The 26,030-nt window shown below is 45.1% G+C and overlaps 1 protein-coding gene across 2 annotated transcripts in view; it reads right to left on the minus strand.

Annotated features, from left to right (window-relative positions):
* The window catches only part of LOC136676532 (serine/threonine-protein kinase BRSK2-like), a 182,723-nt gene extending 161,896 nt beyond the window's left edge, over nucleotides 1–20,827 (minus strand). For both annotated transcript variants that reach the window (XM_066653621.1, XM_066653620.1), the window contains exon 1: nucleotides 20,574–20,827. In XM_066653621.1, the coding sequence (XP_066509718.1) occupies nucleotides 20,574–20,664 (91 nt within the window). In that variant the 5' untranslated portion in view covers nucleotides 20,665–20,827. The remainder of the gene's footprint in view (nucleotides 1–20,573) is intronic.
* Between the last annotated feature and the right edge of the window lie 5,203 nt (nucleotides 20,828–26,030).

Consider the following 26,030-nt stretch of genomic DNA (forward strand, 5'->3'; position numbering starts at 1 on the left):
TAAAAAAAGGTCCAACAGAAGGTTTTTGTGGAAATATAAATATAGATGCCACACACTTCCCCAGCCTGTTAAAAATGAACGGCAGATGTCTGGCAGTTGACATCACGTACAAGGTACAAAAGAGCCAAATAGTGCAAGCAGGTGGCCACAGTTTGCAGCCGCCACCAGCAGAAGCTCCGTCAGTGTCCAGACCGTGTTGATTGTTGCATATCCGTGCATAAAATTTGGCCCATTTCTCCATAAATCTCCTTACGCTGCGATTTCCCCACTGTTCCGGGAGCTGCAGCACAAAGAAACTTGGGGGAAGGGAGGCGGCAGTGCACTCTGCGATCCGAGCCACGGCTGATCTGCTTTAATCCAGCCCTGAGTTTTAAAAAAGAACAATAGCGAAAGGGGAAGAGCAGAAGGCCACAGAGTGAGGGCGAGAGAGGTTCAGAGACAGCGAGAGAGGGAGGGTTGACCACAGATAGGCAGAGCAGAGTCAGAGAGGGAAGAGGGAGATGTTGAGTAAGAGATGGATGGTGAGAATGAGGGAAAGAGAGGGCTGTCAGTCCAGAAGATCAGGATGAAGATGTCAGGGCAGGTGTTAAAGACCTTGTCTTCTGAATAAAGCCCTGTGTCTCTGGTCTGACGCGAACTGACGAGAGCCTTTGTCGTTCAGAACGGTCAAGTGTTTAATGCACATTTCAGCATCGCTCTCCTGTGTCCTTATGTTGCCCCTGTTCTTCGAGTGGGAGCTCGGCAGCGCTGCAGCACCTCTGCGTTGAGTTAAATGATGCTTGATAATAGGCGTATATATGGAACGTGCTTCATGTTTTATTTTTTTTCTTCCCCCAGAGGAAGAAGCAGAGAGAGGAAAGGAATCGCTGCTAAAAATACTGTCCTGCTCCACTATGACTCACAGGCCCCGAGAAGCAGCTTCGTTCTCCAGCCAGACACACAAAGACCCGGCAGAGAGGAGCCCGTCCAGAGAGACGGAGAACCAGAGAGACAAGCAGAACGAGACGAAGCGAGAGAGAGGGCAGGCGAGGGGCTCTGAAGCACTGTAGCAGGGGTCTCATGAAATCTGGGATGTCATCCAAACCTGGAGGCGAATCGCAGCTACAGTGACGTAATCTGTAATTGTTACCCGTTCCTCATTAGCGTATGATTATTGCTGAAACTTGGCCAATTAGAGAGTGACAGCAAAATGATCCATGAGAGAGAGAGAGAGAGAGAGAGAATAATGCCATTCATACATGTCTAAATCAGTCCAGTTCGCACACTTTAGTGCCTTTCCCAGAATGCTAACAGACTATTCGAGCCCGTTTGGCAAAGGCTACAGTGTGTAATAATTCATTCTGTTATGATTTCTGAATAGACTATCAGAAGTCTGAACTGCTGGCATCATCGTATTCAGACTCATTTGTTTCTCTTTCAAATCAGGGGACACTCACAGGGTCCAACGTTTAATTAGCAACAGTTTAGACTCATGCACAAAAGCCTAACTGGATTATTGTGTATTCTTTGTGTATATACACTGATACACACCATGAGGAAGGGGACTCCAAGACCACCAGAAGGACCACTAGGAGACGATAACTCAGTACTGTGGGTCTGAAAGGATGTGGAGCTGCCAAGAAGACATTTCTCAGTTTTCTCAGTTCAACAAGGTGTAGCCTGCCTTCATAGCTACGCCACAGAAGGGTGTCCCCTGTGCATATATTAGGTTATTTAAGGTATCAGGGAATACACCCTGGAGGGGGCGCCAGTCCTTCACAGGGCAACACACACACACACACACATTCACTCACACCTACGGACACTTTTGAGTCGCCAATCCACCTACCAACATGTGTTTTTGGACTGTGGGAGGAAACCGGAGCACCCGGAGAAAACCCACGCAGACACAGGGAGAACACACCACACTCCTCACAGACAGTCACCCGGAGGAAACCCACACGGACACAGGGAGAACACACCACACTCCTCACAGACAGTCACCCGGAGGAAACCCACGCGGACACAGGGAGAACACACCAACTCCTCACAGACAGTCAACCGTGCCGCCCTGTGTCTGAGAACAGTCCATCAAAAATCATCCACCCGACTACGAGCTGTGTTCAGTGATGAAGTACAAAGTAAAAGCCAATAAAAGGAAGCTGTTCCTAATCCAGTGATCATTCAGTGTGTATATAAAAGTACGTATTGATCTGTTTGTATACAAGGTCTAGTCACATCCGCTGAAGGTAAACCAAGTCCAGTGTCAGAAGCTGAATGTGATACTGCACTGCCCAGGCTCCGTGCTGCTCTGGCCACACTCCCGCTGTGTCCATCATGTGGTCGTGTGCCCTTGAACGAAGCCTGGCCTTGAGCCACTGGCACAGTGACCCCGGCCACTTCTGAGCATCTGCTGTGTGTTTCATGTCCACATCAGTCCATGTGGCCCACGGCGAACAAGGCAGCGTGAAGCTTCACAATTAAACACACTTCCTGGACCTAGTCAAACAGATGACCACAGCACACTGATATGATTTATCACTCTGGTTATGTGTAAATACATACGTGTGTGCATATGTGAGTGCCGGTGTGTGTGTGTGTGTTATCAAAGGCATGGCCGTGCAGTGGTGGGGTTGACTGCCTTCATACCCAGACAGCCATCTGTTCGAGTGTGGGCTGGCTGATGCTACACAGGCTCTAATCCCCGAACCCCCTCATCTGGCTAGACCCCCAGCAGAAGGGCAAGATGTCCAGCTTTCTCTTATTTACTCAAGCAACTGTATCATAGCAAAAACAACACGCAGCCAACGATGTCTGCCACCATTTCACAGCAGCTGTCTGAAGTGGAGTGGATTGCATAGGATGGGCATGAATTACAAAATTAAACGCATTAAAATATCTAATAAATTAATTCATTCCATTTGATAAATATTGATAATTACATACCAGTGTTTCATTTTAGCAGCAGGTAGGTGTCGCAGTCACACAGTTCCAAGGACCTGGAGGTTGTGGGTTCGATTCCCGCTCCGGGTGACTGTCTGTGAGGAGTGTGGTGTGTTCCCCCTGTGTCTGCATGTGTTTCCTCCGGGTGACTGTCTGTGAGGAGTTGGTGTGTTCCCCCTGTGTCTGCATGTGTTTCCTCCGGGTGACTGTCTGTGAGGAGTTGGTGTGTTCTCCCTGTGTGCATGGGTTTCCTCCGGGTGACTGTCTGTGAGGAGTGTGGTGTGTTCTCCCTGTGTCTGTGTGGGTTTCCTCCCACAGTCCAAAAACACACGTTGGTAGGTGGATTGGCGACTCAAAAGTGTCCGTAGGTGTGAGTGTGTGTGTGTCAGTGTGTGTTGCCCTGTGAAAGACTGGCGCCCCCTCCAGGGTGTATTCCTGCCTTGCGCCCAATGATTCCAGGTAGGCTCTGGACCCACCGCGACCCTTAATTGGATAAGCGCTTACAGGTAATGAATGAATGAATGAATGATTCATTGTAAAGAAACATTACATAGATTTGGAATTTCTGCTCCTGGGTTCCCCCTACATTTTGCTGAGTGTAATTCAGATTTGCAGCACTGTCCTGAAATCAAGGTGGATGTGGGAGGGACGGGGGTGGTTTCCTACCCACCACCAGAAGATACATAGTGCAGTTTCTGCAGTGCTGAGCCCTGAGTGGAGACGACAGAAGCTCTCTTCTCCCTTTTACACCTCAGTGAATTATAACAATGACATTGAAGCTATAATTTTAGGCTAAAATACGACCTAGTTCTGCTTTAATTTTTCTTCATCCACCACTGAGTGTAAATTTCAACATTTGATTTTTGAGATCTCACTCACTCACTCACGGTGCACTCTAACACTGACGCTGTGTGGCTGCGTACATTTGAACGTACCTGAAAACTGATTGACAACTAAACCATTCTGTACAGATTCACTCCCAAAACCAACACACTTCAAAAGCAACCTTCAGGTCATTTTCCAGCCCTGTCTTCTTGTAAACGGCCTTTCTATCAGAAAAATAATTCCTTAAACCACTGAATAGGAAGCTAGCCATGGCTTCGGCAACGGAAAATAATATAAAAATATTTTAAAGGACCTGCTTTTGGCAGCGTGGCCCTGAGAGCGTGGAGCATCAAATTAGGTAATCCTCTCTGAAGACAGAGCGCAGGGAGAAACATGTCTGTCTGTGCTTCCAATCCTCTACTTACACACACACACACACACACACACCAGTAGAAGCGTATGATGTCAGTGTGAAGCCAGCATGATTCCCTTTCTTCAATCTCTGCTCTAGATCTTTATGGGCCAAGGATAGGGCAGTTCAACAGATTTGAAGTAGCGTTTATTCATTTAAATACCCACCCCCACCCCACACCCCACACCCCAAAGATATGGGGCGCTTCTGTGGTCAAAAATGTATTATTCTGACAATTTCCTGATAAATATATTTACAATCTCCCCAGCCACTGTATGTTTTTCACTTTAAACCTATACAAAATATATGTAATAACACTCACCCCACACACACACAAGCATAATACATTTACTGCTGTAACCATAGCGATGTGGGCCAATGCTGGAGCTAGATGCCACAAATAATGCATTGAAATCAAGGCCTCTTTTTCTTCTGCGGCATACAGCTGGCAGCGGAGCATAATGGCTTTCAAAGAGCCCTCTATGGCTAATGTAAAGGTCTGACTCACTGGGGGAAGAAGTGGCGCAATATGGATGGAAAAGAGAGGAAAATGCAGCACAGGTAAATTCACACAGAGGCTCGAGGCCTGGGAGACATTTATATTCCTGTAAAAATACACACACAAACCCACTCAGCGTTCTCAAGGTAAATTTAATTCATGCGCTAATATTTTGCATGCAAGTCTCCGAAGAAATTAAGGAAACCACAGGCTTGCACTCCACATAGATTTAAAATAAACACTTAGGTAAAGAGTAATTAATTTTTGACACTAACTGCACAGGAAAAGTCTCCTGAAAAAGAATCACTTACACTTCGCAGTTAAATGAAATGAATCACAATTCCATAGTGTGTGTGTGTGTGTGTGTGCGCGCTCAGGTCGCCGTGCTGATGAGAGGCTGTGTGCTGGGTGATGCTGTTGCCATGCTGAGCCAGGCAGTGCTCACCCAGGCCAGATGTGCACAGCACGTGCTTTACTCCGTCTCCACGGAGACGCGGCCAGCAACCGTTGCTGTGGTGTAATGCAGCATCGCAGCCTCGGACTTTATCAGCTTGAGTCTGGAACACAGCTCTGTTAGATTAGAGGCACTCCTCACCTTGCACACACACACACACACACACACAGGCAGTGATCCAATACTAGGTATCAATCCTGGCCTGTTATCAACAGAAAACACTAGATCGGATATTGAAAGGGAATAAAGAATGAGTCTGATCTGGTGCTGCTGTGTTTACATGATGACATCACAGTAAGTCATTGTTCTGTGTTTCATAGCAGAAGTTCCATAATCAGTAATGACATGCAGCCATGTTAGCGTTTCCATGGTGATAGCAATACTGCTACAGCAGTTGCATTCTTACCCATGGATGATGGTGTGCGCACACACACACACACACACACACACAGATTCGTAAATACTGCCACCCACCCCCCCTGAAGTCCTCCATCAGAACGCCTGCAGCGCTACCTGCCATCGTCGCTGTTAAAGTGGAAATAATGAGCGTTTCTCAGGCCTATCCACACTTCCCTAATCTGATTATACCACACCATTGGACGCCTGCGCCCAGGCTAAAGGCCGCAGAGCATCGCACATGCTTTTCTCACACTTGTGCACACAGACACGCGCACACACACACACCCACGAGTCATCGGCGGACCATCTGTGTGTGTTGTGTGGGGTGTGAGGAGTGTGACACAGAGGAAAGATCACAGTCCTGACGTAGCCTCAGGCAGCAGAGCGACGTCTGAGCTGAGTTTAACTACGTCTCTCAACGCCCCAGCACCCTCCGCAAACTAAACCCAAGCGCTGTAGGGCGACACGAGCACACGCCCCCAACATACAGAGGGGTGGGGGTCAAAAGTTTGGGTAAAGTTTGGGAACCCGGGCAAACTTTCTCTATAAAATCGGAGTGGATCGAGGTGAGGGGAAACCCACGCAGACACAGAGAGAACACACCACACTCCTCACAGACAGTCACCTGGAGGAAACCCATGCAGACACAGGGAGAACACACCACACTCCTCACAGACAGTCACCCGGAGGAAACCCACACAGACACAGAGAGAACACACCACACTCCTCACTGACAGTCACCCAGAGGAAACCCACACAGACCCAGAGAGAACACACCACACTCCTCACAGACAGTCACCCGGAGGAAACCCACGCAGACACAAAGAGAACACACCACACTCCTCACAGACAGTCACCCGGAGGAAACCCACGCAGACACAGAGAGAACACACCACACTCCTCACAGACAGTCACCCGGAGGAAACCCACGCAGACACAGGGAGAACACCACACTCCTCACAGACAGTCACCCGGAGGAAACCCACGCAGACACAGAGAGAACACAGCACACTCCTCACAGACAGTCACCCGGAGGAAACCCACGCAGACACAAATAGAACACACCACACTCCTCACAGACAGTCACCCGGAGGAAACCCATGCAGACACAGGGAGAACACACCACACTCCTCACAGACAGTCACCCGGAGGAAACCCACGCAGACACAGGGAGAACACAACCACCACTGGCCCTAAATGAGATGTATGTGGTATAGTTTCACGACAAGCCTTTTTAATTCTCTTGACGTTTTCCATATTGTAAACACTGGAATGACTTTCAATTCACTGGGAATCACTGGGAAAACCAGTGCAGTCAAACCAAAAGGAACAGCAACAAATCATCACAAACACTGAGGCAGAAACCCAAATCTCTCTACGTAGTGCTCTACAAAGTTCTTAACACAGGCTTCTTCTAAACACTACACGACATAGGAACTGGGATTCTGCAGTGGAGCATCCCATAATGCCATGCAGCAGAAATCTATCTATAAAAAGATGTGACTGCTTCTTTGGATTTCGTTTTCCACTTCAGCAGGCCGTAAACACAGACTGTCCACTGTGTCTGGCATCTCCGAGTCTGTCAGAAACAAGCCTCTGTGTTTGAAAAGGGTGTCTCTGAGCTCTGTTTTCTATTTTTAAATAATAAAACACCTTCCTGTTAAAAATATATAGATTTTCTGATGCACTGATGTCTATCCTTTTCATTTTCAATGTGTTCAAATCATTCTGAAGCTGGTCCTAGCCGTGACACTGTGACAGCTCTCTTGTAGGGCACAGTAGAGGTGTGTATACGATCCTTGTTTACTATGATATCTCTGTTAATACAATATATTAGATCTCATTTGGTCTAATTGTGAAGAGAAGTGTGACTGAATCAAAGGAGGACCACATCACATTCGGGATCTCTCACAGCCTCTAAGATGTTGGTTTGGCGTCAGAGATGGTGGAATAATCCAAGAACAAACAAACACTTAGTCAAAGAAGACAAGCGTATAAACATTTGATGGACGACATTCAGGTTAATAACACAGGACATTCTTATCTGTGTCACATCAAATATTCATTGCTGTGTTATCACTCTACTGCGAGGCGTATCGCAACCACAATACGCAGCAATATATTACTGTGTACCTCTGCTTCTACCCAGAGCTTTCCGCTTGTGTAGGTCGCATGGAAATGAGATGGTCACCTGATGGCATTAGGGATGCAGAGTATATCCAGGAAAAGACAAAGTCAATACCAGAGCAGGACCATTATGGGGGAATTGCAATTATCAAACCCTTCCTCCGCAGCCCATGTGAGTCAATTAAATCCCTCACCAGTCCATTATAAATGTAATTGACCCAAATGCAAAGTATGTTTATAGTTTTCATTAAAAAGGAGGAAACGATTAAAGGCAGCTTCGCCGGCTTTGATCTCGCCGATAATCTAGTCGGCCAGGACTAGGCAAAGCAGCTGTGAAAGCTTCAGGACGTTTTTTTAATGAAATGTGGCTGGTTGGTTGGAGAGGCTCGAAGTGGAAAATGCCTTCAGAGCTACGTGACTTAACCCGGTGGTGAGGTCCTGACGAGGTGCTTCTCAGCTATTAATGTGTATTATCTGCACAACTCCGGGTGACTGTCTGTGAGGAGTGTGGTGTGTTCTCTGTGTCTGTGTGGGTTTCCTCCGGGTGACTGTCTGTGAGGAGTGTGGTGTGTTCTCCCTGTGTCTGCGTGGGTTTCCTCCTGGTGACTGTCTGTGAGGAGTGTGGTGTGTTCTCCCTGTGTCTGCGTGGGTTTCCTCCTGGTGACTGTCTGTGAGGAGTGTGGTGTGTTCTCCCTGTGTCTGTGTGGGTTTCCTCCTGGTGACTGTGTGAGGAGTGTGGTGTGTTCTCCCTGTGTCTGTGTGGGTTTCCTCCGGGTGACTGTCTGTGAGGAGTGTGGTGTGTTCTCCCTGTGTCTGCGTGGGTTTCCTCCGGGTGACTGTCTGTGAGGAGTGTGGTGTGTTCTCTGTGTCTGCGTGGGTTTCCTCCGGGTGACTGTCTATGAGGAGTGTGGTGTGTTCTCCCTGTGTCTGCGTGGGTTTCCTCCGGGTGACTGTCTGTGAGGAGTGTGGTATGTTCTCTGTGTGTCTGCGTGGGTTTTCTCCGGATGACTGTCTGTGAGGAGTGTGGTGTGTTCTCTCTGTGTCTGCGTGGGTTTTCTCCGGGTGACTGTCTGTGAGGAGTGTGGTGTGTTCTCTGTGTCTGCGTGGGTTTCCTCCGGGTGACTGTCTATGAGGAGTGTGGTGTGTTCTCCCTGTGTCTGTGTGGGTTTCCTCCGGGTGACTGTCTGTGAGGAGTGTGGTGTGTTCTCCCTGTGTCTGCGTGGGTTTCCTCCGGGTGACTGTTTGTGAGGAGTGTGGTATGTTCTCTGTGTGTCTGCGTGGGTTTTCTCCGGATGACTGTCTGTGAGGAGTGTGGTGTGTTCTCTCTGTGTCTGCGTGGGTTTCCTCCGGGTGACTGTCTGTGAGGAGTGTGGTATGTTCTCTGTGTGTCTGCGTGGGTTTTCTCCGGGTGACTGTCTGTGAGGAGTGTGGTGTGTTCTCTCTGTGTCTGCGTGGGTTTTCTCCGGGTGACTGTCTGTGAGGAGTGTGGTGTGTTCTCCCCGTGTCCGTGTGGGTTTCCTCCGGGTGCTCCGGTTTCCTCCCATAGTCCAAAAACACAGATGGATTGGCGACTCAAAAAAGTGTCCGTATGTGTGAGTGTGTGAGTGAATGTGTGTGTGTTGCCCTGTGAAGGACTGGCGCCCCCTCCAGGGTGTATTCCTTCCTTGCGCCCAATGATTCCAGGTAGGCTCTGGACCCACCACGATCCTCAACTGGATAAGGGTTACAGATAATGAATGAATGAATGAATGTACTATTTAAAGATTTTGTGAAATTCCGCTTTCACTTGTGGCTGAGAAATCCAGGCCCGGCGCTGAGGGTTCTAGTCCACTTTGCTTGCTGCTAATGTCATCGCTGTATAATAACATGTTAGATGGATGGGCCAACAGCTCCAGCCACGCTACCTGATGGAGTTTTAAAGGGCAGACAGATCTGATTGATCCCTCTAGAGAACAGAAGCAACAAGCCTTAAAAGTTCTCATTGCTTCGACGGCTGAATTTTTCATTACGGGGCCGTATTAGCACTGGCTGATGGAGGGCAGAAAATTAATGAGCGAGTGCCACAGCAAACGAGCGGAAAACTCAAAAATAACAGCCCTGCTTTTGTTCAGAAGGCTCTCCATGAATATAAAAAGAAAATGGAACTGGAGGAACACTGAATCAAGCTAAACACTGTTTCTAAATTTGTGTGTGTGTGTGTTTTGGAGCTACAATAAACAGGCTTTGTTCTATTTTTCCCCTGATATCAAAAGATTTGTCTTTAAATAACTCTCCCGCACCTTTTATTTCCGCGCTCGTGAAATGATCTTAATAGAACTATTCACTTCTTTTGGTTGTAAAACCGTCCCGACAAAGAGCCCACACAATGCCACCTTAAACTCATTCATTGATAAACTGGCTTGACTGAGCTGTCAATGCACTCCCTCCACTTGACAGACATGCTTAGAATAATTTTGTCAATCAAGAGCTTATTGTTCAGCCTCGTTCCTATCTCTAGCGGTGGCGATGTTTCGAAGCTCTCTCGGGGCCTTGACGTTGACATCTTTACCACAGGTCGAGGGGTCCACTCGAAACCGAGAGACCTCCAAATTGCGGGAAGAGTCTGAAGGTGATGGATTTCAATTGCACGCTACTGTGATGTCATAAGGCTGCTGCTGCCGTCTTCGTGGACTGAAAAGGTGATAATTGAGAACCGCTAAAATTACTTAATTGGACTCTTTTCCTCGGGTCATTGTGACAGAGACGTTATGGACAGCGTGACATATTGAATCAAATTGAACCCGAGCAAAATGATTACCTTACCAACCAAATATCAGGCAACAATAAGAGTCTGATCTGTAATTTGGCCTTGAGAGACACTATTCAGCCCACATCAAGAAATGGGGGAGATCCTCATTCACATTCTAATGGCTCGGGCGGAGAGGCTACAGTCTGATCAATAGCGCCGACCCTCCAGGCGAAGCCGAGGAGCAACGCACCACAGCCTTTCCACATATGTATAAAAAGTGGGTGGTTGCCATAGAAACCCCAACTTGCCTTTGACTAAGGGTGAGAGATGATGTGAATAGATACTCTATTGTTGGCTACTGCTGTCCAACCAGTCACATGGTGATATGACATAACGTTCTGAGGAAAATAAATACCAATTACTTTATTAACCCAAGTCTACAAAGGCTTTTTTTTAAAAATGGAGGTTAGCCTTAATTGTTGTTTAAAGCACTTCCCTATTAGAAAACTTAGCACGGACCAGCTAGCAGTTAGCAGCATGACCATGCTAAATTAGCACCACAAACTAGCATACACAAGCTTAAACAAGCACAACATTCATAGTATGATGATTTAATTTGGTGTTTTCTTTAAATTCTGAACATTTTAAAGCGCTAACTACATTGCATTTTAGCTAAAAGCTTAAAATGTATAGTTACAACGTCTCTGTAACTAATTTCAGGACTAATATCTAGCTAATACTTTTGTTTGTGAATGTATATTGCAAGTGCACACTTCCTTTGTTGCTGCAACCTTGCCATTTTTTCCTAAATCATATGTCTCTACGTATGTGCGCATGAATCTAGCCAGCTCTCCAAATAATAACTCATCTGATATTCCACTGAGAGTCTTTTGTCTGTCATCTTTCTTTCAGAATCCTCCTCCCTCATTTTCACTTCATCCCATAACCTCAAGTAAAAGCAGCCTGACCCCCCTCTTGTCTCTGAATAGAGCTCCAACAAGCAGGCATCGGCGACCACCTGACTAATGACCAGCCATCGTGATCCAGCCCAGCCCAGCTCGGCCATCTGGACAGGATATACCCCCTCTGGTTCTTTTACCAATCAATCATGCATGTGAAATGACACGCCACCTCGTTTCATTCATACAGTAGCAGCTCTCTCCAAATGAATGGGTGAATAAATATATATCGGTTCTCCAGCGGCGGCTCGAGATGCTCCGGGCCATTGTGTCCGGCCATGTCAAAAAAACTGAGCGTCCCGCACTTGAACGATGGGAGACAGACAGGCGAACAAAGGGAGGATGAATGTGTGTGTGTGTCGTGATGTTTACTCTGCAGAGTCAGTGTCTTGTCCCTCTCTTACTCTGCACTTTCACCCCCTCTATGGCCTGCTGCCCTCAGATCAAACATGCAAGCTCCACAGCACTTCCCCAGGCCAAGTGCTTCTCCTAATTAAACCCCAAATAAGCCCATCTGTTGAGTTATTGACCACAGCCTGTGCTACGGTCGGATTAGAAATGTGGTATTTAGATTCGAGTGGGTTTGATGTGAATGTGTGAGGCTCTATATAAAGAAACTTGATTAATAAGCCAATGTCAGTTGGTAGATGTTACTACAGAATGTGACTGAAAGGTAATGAATGCGTGTACCTTTAAAATTTAGCGTTTTGCTATGCCTTTTATAATTGTATATAATTTTGAGGAGTGTAATAATTCAGTTATGTAAATGCTTTTAGAACATTCAACACCATTAAAAAATTATATAAAATTTGTAGCAAAGTATCCCAATGTTGTTTTCCAAAAACAGAACTGCTATCTAGCAACACAAGCTAACACGCTAGTGAAAGCTAACATGCTAGTCCTTACACAACTATATAAGTTTCAGCCTGAAAATAAACAATCTGCCATTTTTAAATAAATTCAAGTGAAAAATTATAAATAATTAAAATTACCCCACATTTATATTAGCATCAAAAATTAACTGTATCTGCAAAGGGTTTAAGAAAACGTTCATAAAGGACCTGCCAAAAATCAATAGGTGGACGTCCTGATGGACTCTTTACGTTTAACCTCAGTCATGTACCCTCTAGAGGGCAGTTTGCAGAAAAGAGAAGCAATGAAGCAATGGGGGACGGCGTGAGGACAGGGATGGAGAGATGGAGATAGAGTGAACCCTGGCGTGGAGGACAGAATGGAGGAGTTGCTGAGCTCTGCTGTGTTTCTATGATAAAAACCCCCACAGAGACGGCAGCCGGCCCCTGAGAGGAACTCCGTGGTGAAAAGGGGGGTGGGGGGCAGGAGGATTCGAGCGAAGAGCAGCAGACTAAAACACAGACAATACAAACACCAGCAATCAGCAGGAATACTAGAAACTGAGTCTAAACAATAGACACAGAAACAGACGGCAGTCCAGAATACTGCACTGTTAAAACAAAGGCTATAAATTTTCCAAACAAAGTCAATCAGCATTGTGAGAAATACAAGATTGCTGTCACTGTTTACAGCTTTGGGAAACACTTTTCTCAATTTTAAAAACTAAGAATATGTCGAGTCAAGTCTGAAATGTAGTTATTATGATGCTAACCTAGCGTTTATAATTTTCTATTACTTACTTATTTCATAAAAGAATGTTTAATACAGTCAATCTAATGATTTAGCTGCATGCTAACACACTAACACACAAGCTAACATGCTAGCCATAGCGTAGTGACTGCATGACACATAAAATAATAGGTTCCAGTACAATACGATGTTATATTTTAGCCTCGCTAATTGTTAGCATTATCAGCCTCATATGTCCAAAGCAATAAAATAAAAAGCACACCCAACAAAAGACAATTTAAAATCTGGCCTAACTTCCCTTTCAGCAATGAAGATAATTATAGCGTTGACATGTCGGGTGGCTGTCCCACTTGTTCGGCCCTAAAGGCACTGACTTTATCTCGGGCTCTCACTCAGCTTCTGGGCTACAGCGGTCAAAGCCAATAATCAGTGGGCGTTCTCTTTTGTTTCCATCCCTAGAGCTTTGGTAAATATCTCATATATTGTCATCACCTGCTGGTGATGATGAGATTTGATCAGCTTTGTAATCACTATCAGACAAAGCGACTGGCTCTCTCAGGGTTTGAGGCTATTTCATCCCAAAGGGTAAAGCCAAAAACCAAGTTTCAGACTCAGGAGATCCTTTTAAATAAATAAAGATCGCAAATTCTACGTGAATTCAGCTGCACGGCGTGTTAATAGAGGTCTGAACGTAGGCTGCTCCACTCCTGCAAATGAGGGTGGGTGAAGGGGGTTTAAAAGACGGGCTGTTGCCGTCTGCCTGTGATCTCCAAGATAGAAAGCATGGCCATTGTGAGAGGAGCCTTGTGGGAAGGGGGTGCAACCATGACAACAAGCCACTGTTACCCAGCACTCTACAAATGAGAGCCAATTGAATACTGGGATGTGTCTGGGAAAAAAAAAAAGAGACTTCAACCCCCTCAGATGGAAACACACAGACAAATTGTTCAGAAAGTCATCCCAGCAAGACAGTCGGCCGCTGACACTTCAGACAGGCTTTCAGTCTCAGAAACAAGCTCCTCTTTGTGGGTCTTAAGAGGGCGTCCTCCAACACCATTTTCCCAAATTTCCAAAAAATATATAAACATGAAATATCCGAAAAAAGAAGAATGCTCTGCAAAGAAGGACAGCTATTGTTTCAATACAAATATAAATACATTGTGAAAATGGGTCCATCTCATTCACATCCATAAGGCCTGGGAGAAAAGACTGGATTTGCATGGAGGCAGTCCTCACTGACCGAGGCTGAGGCTGAGCACTGCAGCAAGGCCCGGCCTGTTGATGGACCTCTGCTGGAGATTGTTTGCAGGTGCTGTGCATCAGCGGCTTTCCACCACCATGCGTTCTCAGCCCTGGAGTGGACTATACGTGGCTTGATTATCTCTCATGACTCCATGCCTGCGAGTGTTGTGGAAGTCTGTGGTTTAAGCTTTGAGCCGCATGGAGCCTGGCCTACAAGCCTCTGGCCCTGACCCAGCGCTTGGGCTCTGTCTGTGGGCCTGACAGCTGCGTGGCTCAGGTACTTCCCTGCTTCATTAGAGAGCCACCCTGGGGATGTATTCACTGAGTGAGTGAGCAGAGAGGATGGAAGTCAAGGAGCGAGAATTCAGTAGAAGGAGAAACCATAGCACAAAGCTACGTGTGCTATCGCTACGGCAACACAGCTTTAAGCCATAGTTCAGTCTAATATTAAACATACAATGAAATGTCCTCCTTAATTAAATTACAGTTAACATACAACTGGCCTCTTTAGTTCTGCACTGAAGCAATGAGGCTAACGAAGCGTTTTAATAGAAACGTATAGCTAACCGTTAGCATTGTGTATGCCTACAAATGCTTAAAGCAACATTAAGAAGTATTTTTATCTTAAAATAGCATATTCAAAATCATGGTGATGCTTCACTGATCTGTAATAAGGAAAATAGAGCTTATGTCTTTGTTACTCGGGGCTCAGCACTGCAGAAACTGCACTGTGTAACTTCTGGGGGAGGGTAGCCCAAAGTCCTAAGAGAGTATAATTGGCCTTGCTCTCTCTGAGTGGGTTGTAAAGCCCCCATCATCACACAGCATGCTGCCAGAGGGCATGAATTTCTGTGTGCTGATGTGTCAGATCTGGGCATTTTACATGCCATATATCCGGCTCTCTATAAATATATGCATGAATACAGATAGTGTTCATTTCCGCGTACACGTAATCGCAAACGAGGCTGCGATACCAACACCCGATGCCTTGTGCCTAGCGCACGTTGCTGCGCTAATGAGCAGACAACTCAAAATATCTGCGATCTGGAATTATTTCACAATCTGTGATGGCAACCCAAGCAAAGAGGACTACGGGGAGAACCCAAGAGCAGTGAGTCTTGACTGTCCTCGAACAAGGTGGATTTTTCTCCCGGGAAATGTGAGAGCACTGTTTGTTAGTTATTCATCAAACAAAATTATATTCTCTGCTCGTAAATTTGATGCTCGGATCTGATGCCATAGATCAGGGTGCTGTTGTTTACTGGTGGTGTAATGTGGGGAAATTCTAAATAAAAGATGGAGTTCCAGAATTGAACAATAAAATTTTATTTAATAATCACACTATTACACAATGCTCCTAACTGTTTAATTCTAAGTAAGTATCGGTATCGGCACGTACAAAAATACTGTTTAATCTGACGTTGTAAACACAGGGTCTCTACTACCGAGTTCAGATTACATTTTATTTGTGCAGAAATATGTATTAAATAACATCACTATCTCCCATTCTTACCCTTCCCCTTCTCTCTCTCTCTTTCTCCCACACACACACACACACACACACACACACACACACACACACAGCTCCTGTTTCGTCTTCTACCTCACTCATGTTTGAGCCACGCTTTATTTTCTCTATTAAAGAGAATTATTCTGTGCTCTCCCTGAAGTTGTACTCAGCAGATTAAGACGGAGAGAGAGAGAGACTTTGCTGAGTAAAACTTTCAGGGTCAGAGTTAACATTAAACACAATGAAGTTCGGACACAAGCTTTAATTGAGAAAAAACTGCAGCGTGCAGCTCACAGACAGTAAAACACCTCAATATTTCAGCTTCAACAACTTTATAAGAGATACATGTTTAGATTAAACCAGGCATGTGTCAAACTTCTCACAGCAGCTTTTTGTGTGTGTGTGAGCGCAGAGAGAGAGAGAGAGGGGGGGGGGGAGGTAGAAAGAAAGAAAGAAAGAGAGAGTGGGGGAGAAAGAGAGGGAGAAAGAAAGAGAGAGAAAGAGTGAGAGAGAAAAAGAAAGAGTGAGTGAGAGAGAGAGAGAAAGAGAGGGAGAAAGAAAGAGAGGGGGGGGAGAAAGAGAGAGAGAGAAAGAAAGATAGAGAAAGAAAGAGAGAGAGAAAGAAAAAGAGAGAGAGAGAGAGAAAGAAAGAGAGCAAGAGAGAGGGAGAGAGATTTAGTCCATATTTCAACCTAAAAATAATGCTACTTTCTGAACACAGTAGCGACACTGTGTTTACGTCTCCTAATAAAACCAATTATAGGTCACTAGTTGACAGCAATATATACATAAAGATGTGTGTCATATATATATTCATTTTTAAAGCGAACAACCTGCCAAGAGAAGACACAAATACAGGAGAGCGATGACTCAAATACGCAGTTTAACTCACAGCTATAAGCTACTGTTACTTATTACATTAGCCTCGTATCTCCAGTGCAAAACTACAGATGCAGACTAAAGGAACCAATCAAATCTCTTCTGATCGAGTACACTGGCCACATGGGAAAACAGTGTAAATTTGAGGTCTGTTCAAACCACTGCTTTAACACTGTTATTGCTGCCTGTGTTTGAACAGGCCATGTAGATGGGTCCAATCTGTCTCACAGCGTGAGCTCCACTAATCTTCACCTCTGCCTGCTTTCTGCGGCCTGTGGCGATAAAATGTGTGGCTAAAATACAGTGTGCGGCGCAATGAAATAAAGAGGAGAAAACACAGGCTAGCACATTTGATTTGATTCAGGGGGAGGGGGGTAAATTAAACAGGAGCGTCCCTTTTTAGGCTTCCCACGGGGGTCCTGCTTTAGCACGGAGAACTCTCCCTCAAACTGCACCCCCCTCCCCCCCACCCCATCCATCTCCTCCCCTCCCCCATCAGCTGCTTTCACTGTATGAGACTCCCTCTCTCTCTCTCTCTCTTTCTCTCTCTCTCTCGACATATGGGCAATCCTCTGCGGCGGCGGCAGAGACGAGTTCCATTTATTGTGCAGCATTCTCTCAGCAGCTATGCCAACGGCAGCAAGACAGCGCTGAAATCCAAGCTACTAACCAGTCAAAGAGGCAGGCCCAGCCTCCGGCTACGAGCCACAGCGAGATTCATTTAGAGACGAGGGGACAGCGTTTCAATCAGAGCCAAACTACTGTATCCACATGGGATGGGGTCTACCTTTTGTTGAGCAGATAGCATTCATACAGTTTAATAGCATGTCTGTCATATTGTTACATACAACATGTGGAGGTCTTGGGGGAAATCTTAAAGGATGTTTAATCATTCAACATGCACCTGCATTGAGTTTTGGGTGAATAGCCTAGAAACCATAAGAGGTAACAACAAAAGACTCAAGGTCCACTTAAACATACGTGCTGGAGAGAGTACGACACTGGGGCAAAATTCATTCCACGACAAGGGGTCAGCGTTCCAATCAAATTACTGCTTCCACACAGGGTCTGTCGTCTGTTGAGCGGTTAGCATGTACAACACGGGAGGAGTTTTAGTGCTGTACTGCTGATGTAAGTGGGACAAAGCTTAATATACTTTCTTAAACGCTAAGCACCAGCTCTATGAAAGTGTCAAACAAATAAATACAGTGGTTGAGTTCCTAACTTGTGTTTATTGAGAGTCAGAAAACATGTTATTTCTTACTAATTGAAGGAATAAGGTTTAAAAGACTGTTGATCCCCGCCCCCGACGGTGTTGGGAAACTCTAATAGGCGTCTTGTCTGTGACGTAGATGGTGGACAACAACTCTAGAAGCTGCACTTAATTTAATGCAAAATGACAAAAAGGTGTGTTGTTTTTGGCTGCAATCATTCAATGTACAGTGGGACATCTGTGAACAAATGGCCCAAAGATCCCAAAATATCCAGAAAATGGACTAAATTTGTCCACTTTAAACGGGCACTTTGGAAAGGACCATCCGCTCACTCCGTTATCTGTAGCTCATTTCACTGGCGCTTTTCCAACAATATGGGCATGTAAGGACACCAACGAAAGGTGTTCAAGAGCCTCTGTAACATGGAGGTAAACAGGGTAAGGACACTCACTTCGCCTGTTTTAGTTGGTGTTAGTTAACGTTAGCTTGACTCGCTAAACTCGGTGCTCAGATTATACTCGGCTACGTAGCTGCATTACGGAGGTTTATAGTGTCGGATGAATTCGAGTTCGACTTCGATCACATTTACAAGAATAACGGTACCTCTAAATTTGAGTGTAGCTTATTGCTAGGCTATTGTCATGAATAATGTTGGTTATTTAGCTAGATACTGTCATAACAGTCAGTCATAACGGTGTTTTACCGCGGCGTTGTTCAGCTGTCGTCCACCAGTGACGTCACGGACGTGTTCAAGAATTTCCGTAGCGAGCTCGGGTTTTTCCGTCAATTTCATAAAATTGTCAGTTTTAAAGCAAATTAAGCTGCCATTTTCATTTTAATTCATACTTATATCTGTCAGTAACTACAATAATGTGAAATATTCATGGAGGTCCATTAAGTGGTGCTTAGCCTTTAACTGTAAAGAGATTCAAGTCTCTGTTACTGTACAATTCATTTAATTGCTGACACTAAAAGACATCCCATGAAATCATGAACATGAAAACAATGTTATGATTCAAAAATGTTCCTTCAAAATCAATGTTCTCATTGTGTAAATGAATACCAACAAAGAACTGGTAACAGACAACTTGTCAAATGTCAAAGTTCACCAAAATAAAGGCTACAACACAATATTCCTACTTTAGCTTGTAGCGTAGGAGTCTATGGTGCCCTCGCGACAGCAGCTTGACTCCGGTTTGAGGATTATACACAGACACTGGTCTGAACCTTCACGTATGAAGCCTAAATCCTCGCTGCATTCAACACCGAACCACACAGGCCAAGCCAGGCCACTCAACTTTGACCGCACTCAATCAACAGTAGTCAAGAAGAGGCCAGCGGCCATGCCCAGCTTCATATCACACTGAGCACCAAATGAATTGGAGCAAGCAGATCAATAGTGACAGTACATAGTCATGTACATACACAGCACACAGCCAGACACTGAACATACTCATCCAGATTACTGTGCGGATATAAACCTAAACAGTCTTTGATTATAGGGTCTAACCGTAAATAATCTTTCATTACAGGATATAGGCTAACACCAAAATAGCATTAGCCTCTTTCCCATATAGTTCCCCATTGGGTAGGGAAGCCATTACTTCATAACCTATATAGCACAGCATGCAGGGAATAATAAGCCATTTGAGATTCAACCTTAGTCATGATTCATGTGCACCGCTTCACCAGAGCAAAGCTGTATACAATCCCTTCGCTACCAAGAACCAGAGGCTTCCCCACTGTCACTTCAATACCAGACCCATATCTGACCCCATCACAAATCCATAAACCAAAGGTCAGCAGGTCAATCACCACCAAATACTGACTATTGTTAAGAAGCACAGCCCTTAATATTACCTTGGAAATGCTCTTAATTGGGAAGAAAATGCTAATTTAACCCACATTTTAGAAATAAAATTTTAATTTGATGTTAAAAGTTTTGGAACGTGCCATTCACCCCTCAGTTCACTCCATCCATATGGAATACAAGTTGGAGGATCATCCCACTTTGGGATGAGTCTGTGACATCATTAAAGCAGAAGCAGCTCACGGCCATTCATGTCAAAGTTTCAAGGAGTGTTTAGCCTGGATTTCTTTTTGAACAAAGGCAGCCAATCAGAAGAGTCGCATGTATGTGATACATACGTCAGTTTTAAAGCTGACGCAGCAGTAACAGCTTCTTTCTAAATGACAAAAAAGAGCTGATAAGTGTTATGACTTCCAGAAATCTCAGAAGTTAGGATTTCAACACTATTCAGATTTCATTGGCCGCCAGGGGGCGCTGATTATCGAAACTCTTTGCTAAGAAGAGTCCCTTGCACCATATCAACCTGCTACAGCACCAAAATAAAAAAGCATCACCCACACTTCTGTAACACACAGCGGCACATTTCGGGTTTTGCCCGCTGTGAACGCTCTCACCGCTGAGACACCGCTGCGACTGTCCGAGCAAATCAGGATTAACAGACTTAGACTGAACCACGGTGACAGTTCACAGGGAGCCAACTTCGATTTCCCAAAGAAAGAGGCAACAAACCTCCATCTCTTATTCAGCAGCACTGCGCAATCGAACGCGCCGTCAGCCCTCCGGGGCAGAGCGCACGAAAGTGGACAGGGGGGCATTTCTCTCAAACGTGCCCCCAACTGCACAGTCGTCCTGCCTCCCTGCCACATAACTGCAAATGCATGCACAGTTGAGAACTGAGATAAGCATCAGCGTGCCCCGTTAGAAGGTGGCGGACAAAGCGCTCAAGGTCCCGACAACACACACATGCATCCAAAACGGTGAGAGGACAAACCTGTCTGTCCCTTGCCAAGCGTCTTTTCCAGGCGATAGGGTCCCACGTAATTGGCGTGCTGGGCGCTGTTGTCTTTACCCGACGAAGACATTGCGTTATTTCGTTTGCTTCTGCCTTGTCTTCAGTCTTGAGCTGCTGTAAATTCAGCAATGCTTTTCTGGATTTCTTTTTCTTTCTTTTTTTATTTTTTGGGGATAGCCTCTCTCTCTATATCTGCAGTTGCTCTCCCCCGCCCAGCTTCTGCTCCTCCAGTCACTGCCTTCTCACCACGGTCTCACTCTCTCTCTTCTTGCCTGGTTCTCTCTCTCTCTCTCTCTCTCTCTCTCTCTCTCTCTCACTCCGTGTAGGGGCGCTGTAAAGCGTAGCCGCACATCAGGTGTTATTTATATCTCTGCGCTCTCACCCCACCTGTATTCCGACAGGTCCCGCCCACTCTGTGTTCCGATTGGTTATCTGTCCATATTCCCATGCAGATAGTGTTAGCTGATAGGCTTGTTGCTTTTACGAGTTACTGGCCAATAGTAGCGCAGGAAAGGCGGGACCTGTCTGAAAACAAACGGCGGCGTTTGTTGATTGACGCGGGGCTTGACCAATAAGCAAGCTTCGTCTCTTCGCCTCAGCTGAAGGGAGTTTTTCCAGAAGCTCAGAAGAAAGAGTTTGATGTGTTTCGGAGTCAGAAACTGTCTTTTTTTTGTCACTGTTTGTCACAGTAGGAGTTTCTTACAAGAGAACACAGATTAACCGTTTAAAACGGCGTGGGTGACAATGGTCTACTGTTAAAATCATCCATACACTGACCAATTTTCACATACTCTTCTTTATCTGTCATGGCTAGTTAGCATAGTAATGATGCTAAGTGCTACTTAGCATAATACTTAGCATAATTATGATGGAGGTATTCAGGATTCCTTATTGACAATATTGATTGTACACTCATATTGCCCACTCCTACCTCTCTGTACTTCGTCCATCCAGAAACCTTACTGATATTTTTTTTATTAGATTTTTCTTATTCACATAATTAAATGAAGCAAAACCATTTCTTTCAACGCATTACCCATAATTCAGTAGACCCGAATTTTTAGAAATCTAGTATTGGCTTTGAGGCCTGACACATGGTCACTCTGTGAGAGTCGGATGCCGCTGAGGGTTGGCTGGCCTCGTTTCAAACCTGGATCCCCGAGCAGCTTACTTCAGAGCAGCTCTGATACTTTGAAGTCTCTTGAAACATCTGCCCAGGTTCTAGCTTATCATCACAGCCGCTCGCCCACCCTCTGCCCCTTCCCTCTTTCAACCCTACACTGAAGAGAATGTCATTGACTCTGACTAATATTGTTCCTAACCAAATCCACAATGGCATATCATAGTGTCTAACAGACTGGTTTGTTCATAAGGTTAAGAAAGATATCAGGAGACTGTGCTCTTAAAGTGTGTCTGTTTGACAGTTTTGTGTTGTTTTTAAGTTCTAACTACAGTACCCGACATGGGTCTTGTGACCTCTGGGAATCACCAACAGTGACACAGATGTCCTGAGTTCTGCAATATTTGGCTTTATAGCATTAACAATAGCCTTCTCCTTTTGCATTCATCCTTTTCGTTTTATTGTTACTGTACTTTTAGGAGAGATTGTTTTGATTTGATGTCCTGTGTTATGCCATATCCAGACAGCAATCTGGGCTCAGACACTTTGTAGAACTTCAGTGTCAGTTGGGGCTAATCGTTAAGGAGTCTATACAGTCTATATTCTTCCGTCATATGGGCAACTTTAAGAATTTTCCCTTAAATTTTTAAAGGCTTTTGGGCATCTCTTTGGATATTGCCTGGTGGACAGATAACCCTATTACGTAAATGGATATTAACTGCTTGGCACCCCTTTGCCAGTAGAGAAGCCCAAAGTCTCTCATCTCTCAAAGTCAGCCCAAAATCTGAGAGCACTATGATGTGATTAAATTGCAGGGCAAAATGGAACGGTAATTTTCAACAAAGCTGAGTGGTAGATGCATCTGACTCACCCTACACACACACACACACACACACACACACACACACACTAAAGCTTCATAAAAGGGGGACACATCATTAGTATATGTAGCTTGACCCCACGGTCACATAACAACAGGGAATTTACAAGCCGAATTCTCCATTAATTAATTGCGTCCCCATCCCCCATGGCATTTCCTCTATTGTTTCAGCTCTGAAAGCTGTGAGTCCACAGTGGAATCAATCACGACTCTCTTCTCATTCAACAGTGTGTCACACAACAGTCATTCTGTTCACGGTGAAGGACTGTCATCACCGCTCTGCCACTGTCAGACAGCCCCACGTTAAAAAAACAGCATTGTTTCTGTCTTTAGAAAGGAATGAAAGTATGAAAATATTTTCTTAGAGCATTCATTAAATTAATATTTACTTAGTTAACATTCATTTGATGAGAAGAGGAACAGATGAGACAGAAAAAGGGATAAGAGAGAGAAAGAGAGAGAGAGAGAGAGAGAGAGACATGTAGAAAAACAGGCACAGGGAGAGGGAGAAAGAAAGAATCTGAAGCAAGAAAGAAAACTAACTTGGAGAGAAAAGAGAGCAAGAAAGATTTAAAAAAGAGGAGAGGGTGATGTAAAGAATGGGAGAAAGGGGAGAGATAGAGTAAGAATGGAGACTAAGAAGGAAAAGAAAGACAGAAGTGTGTGTGAGAGAGAGAGAGACAGAGAAAGAAAGAAAGAAAGAAAGAAAGAAAGAGAAAGAGAGAGGTGTGTGCCCTGTTTTACATGCTGGCTGTTCACTGCTTTAATGTTGGGACTAACTCAAACAGACTAAAGGACGGAGAACAGATGCATGCGCTGTAACACATTAGCTGTGAATACTGAGCGCTCAAGTCCCTCCACTAAATCAGACACTTACAACAAATCAAAACATGATGAAGTGGATTTAAACGGTGCATCAGCAGAAATGCTCAGAAAGAAATCTAAACTGAAGGCGGTAAATTCACACACAACCCCGGTGCAGGCAGTAGAAGAAGACATGGAACATACGGATAGAATTTGGATCACACTTTTGTAACAAAACCTCATAGCATCAATCTACTGACCGAAGCTACTTTTGAGTGTTAGCAGACCACATAGGTGGACAGGATTTGTGCGGACCTCGCTGGCAGTAGATGTGAGTGTTCAGTGTCCACTGGGTTCATGAATGTAAATAAGTGTCCACTTAGTGGAGCATGACTGTTTTGCCTCCACTGTCACGTCTGGTTGGACCTAGCTGACCTCCGCTACGCCTTTCCAGCTCCTGCCTCCAGCGCAGCCAATTTACACAGCCATTAGAGGAGAAGGCAAGAGAGAGAGCATGACTTCTGTGGAGGTTGTGAAATACATGCTAACACATATTGATAAGGGTGGCGTGGCAAACACACATAGATCATTAGAGCACAGTGCGTTATTGCCTGCTGCTGACCGCTAAACCATCGTTGGGAAAGGGGAGGAGTCTGATTCCGTGCCCTCACAGCACCTGATACCTGAAAGCATGGAACATACGATTCAAGTTCAAGTTTGGAGCAGGATGACCGTGCTTATCGGCAAAGTGATAAATCACAGCACACAAGAGCAGTAGAGACAGCAGCAAGATGCATCAGGTTCTCAGAGTGCCTCTTCAAGTCATTACAAGGAGCATTTGTGTCTGCATCAGCCAAGGTGTGTGTACTTTGATGAGTCCAACAGCCGTACAAACGATATTAATAAATGAATAGATAAAGCGATGAAAACAGCCCCCAGTGAAACTGAAAAACTGTTTATAATTCAGGCAGAGGTTTAATCTTCTGGGAGACTCGAACACCAAATTACTTTTCCAGACTCATGAGAGATCCTATTAGATATAAAATATGACTAGATTGTTTGAAATGACAAATAAAGAACAAAATCATTGAAATTGAAATTTGTGGCTGTTATATATTTAGAAGCAGGACTAAATCCAGCAGCTGAAACACGCTCCTATGAATACATCAAGGTGTAGCTTGAGGAATTCTGCTCACATTCTGGAGTCTTTAAAAACAGCTCGGAACAGTTCATGTTTATTCACCACACATCTCCATGTGTCTGTGCAACTTCAGAGCAGTCATCACATTCCCATTGCGTCAGCTCAACGTTAAACTCGATACAAAGGACTCAGTTAATCTCTCTCTCTCTCTCTCTCTCTCTCTCTCTCTCTCTCTCTCTCTCTCTCTCTCTCTCTCTCTCTCTCTCTGACACACAAACACACACACTTACCAATCCTGTGAACTTAATGGTGTTTATAGCAACTGTTGCTAGGTTGGACAAGCTCTACAACACATAAGAAAAATCCCATTCAGTAAAATAAGAAAATGTGTGGGACACACACTGTTGGTCAAACACATATTTCAAATGAGTTATTGATTTTCCTTGTTATTAATTCATTCATTCATTATCTGTAAGCACTTATCCAGTTCAGGGTCGCGGTGGGTCCAGAGCCTACCTGGAATCATTGGGCGCAAGGCGGGAATACACCCTGGAGGGGGCGCCAGTCCTTCACAGGGCAACACATTCACTCACACCTAAGAACACTTTTGAGTAACCAATCCACCTACCAACGTGTGTTTTTGGACTGTGGGAGGAAACGGGAGCACCCAGAGGAAACCCACGCAGACACAAGGAGAACACACCACACTCCTCACAGACAGTCACCCGGAGGAAACCCACGCAGACACAAAGAGAACACACCACACTCCTCACAGACAGTCACCCGGAGGAAACCCACGCAGACACAGAGAGAACACACCACACTCCTCACAGACAGTCACCCGGAGGAAACCCACGCAGACACAAAGAGAACACACCACACTCCTCACAGACAGTCACCCGGAGGAAACCCACGCAGACACAGAGAGAACACACCACACTCCTCACAGACAGTCACCCGAAGCAGGAATTGAACCCACAACCTCCAGACCCCTGGAGCTGTGTGACTGCGACACCTACCTGCTGCACCACCGTGCCGCCCATTTTCATTGTTATGTATTTCTAATTCTTTTTGAGAGGACATCATTAGATATTATCGCTGTAAAAATAAAAATATATATCTCCAAAATAATACTTTACACGAGAAGGGTAAAACATTCTTAACTTTCAATGGAAGTCAATGTAGGTAGGTGAATTGGCTTCTGTAATAACTGTCCTGGTTTGTGAGTTAATGAGTGTGAATGTGTGTTTGCCCAGATATGGATTGGCGCTCTGTCCTGGGTGAAACCCTAGTACCCGATGCAGTCCTCCAGGTGGATGGTCGTTTCTGGTCGAGAGTACGCTGTGCGCGTTTGGCTGCCGCTTCTCGCCAGTGTGTGTGTGTGAATTGAACGTGCTGAGCAGAGTAGATTGTAAAGCGTCCTTGGGTATCTAGAAAGGCGCTATATAAGTGTAACGATAATAATAATAATAATGTAAAAAGTCCTTTAAT

The sequence above is a fragment of the Hoplias malabaricus genome, chromosome X2 (genome assembly GCF_029633855.1).
Source record: "Hoplias malabaricus isolate fHopMal1 chromosome X2, fHopMal1.hap1, whole genome shotgun sequence".
Taxonomy (NCBI): domain Eukaryota; kingdom Metazoa; phylum Chordata; class Actinopteri; order Characiformes; family Erythrinidae; genus Hoplias; species Hoplias malabaricus.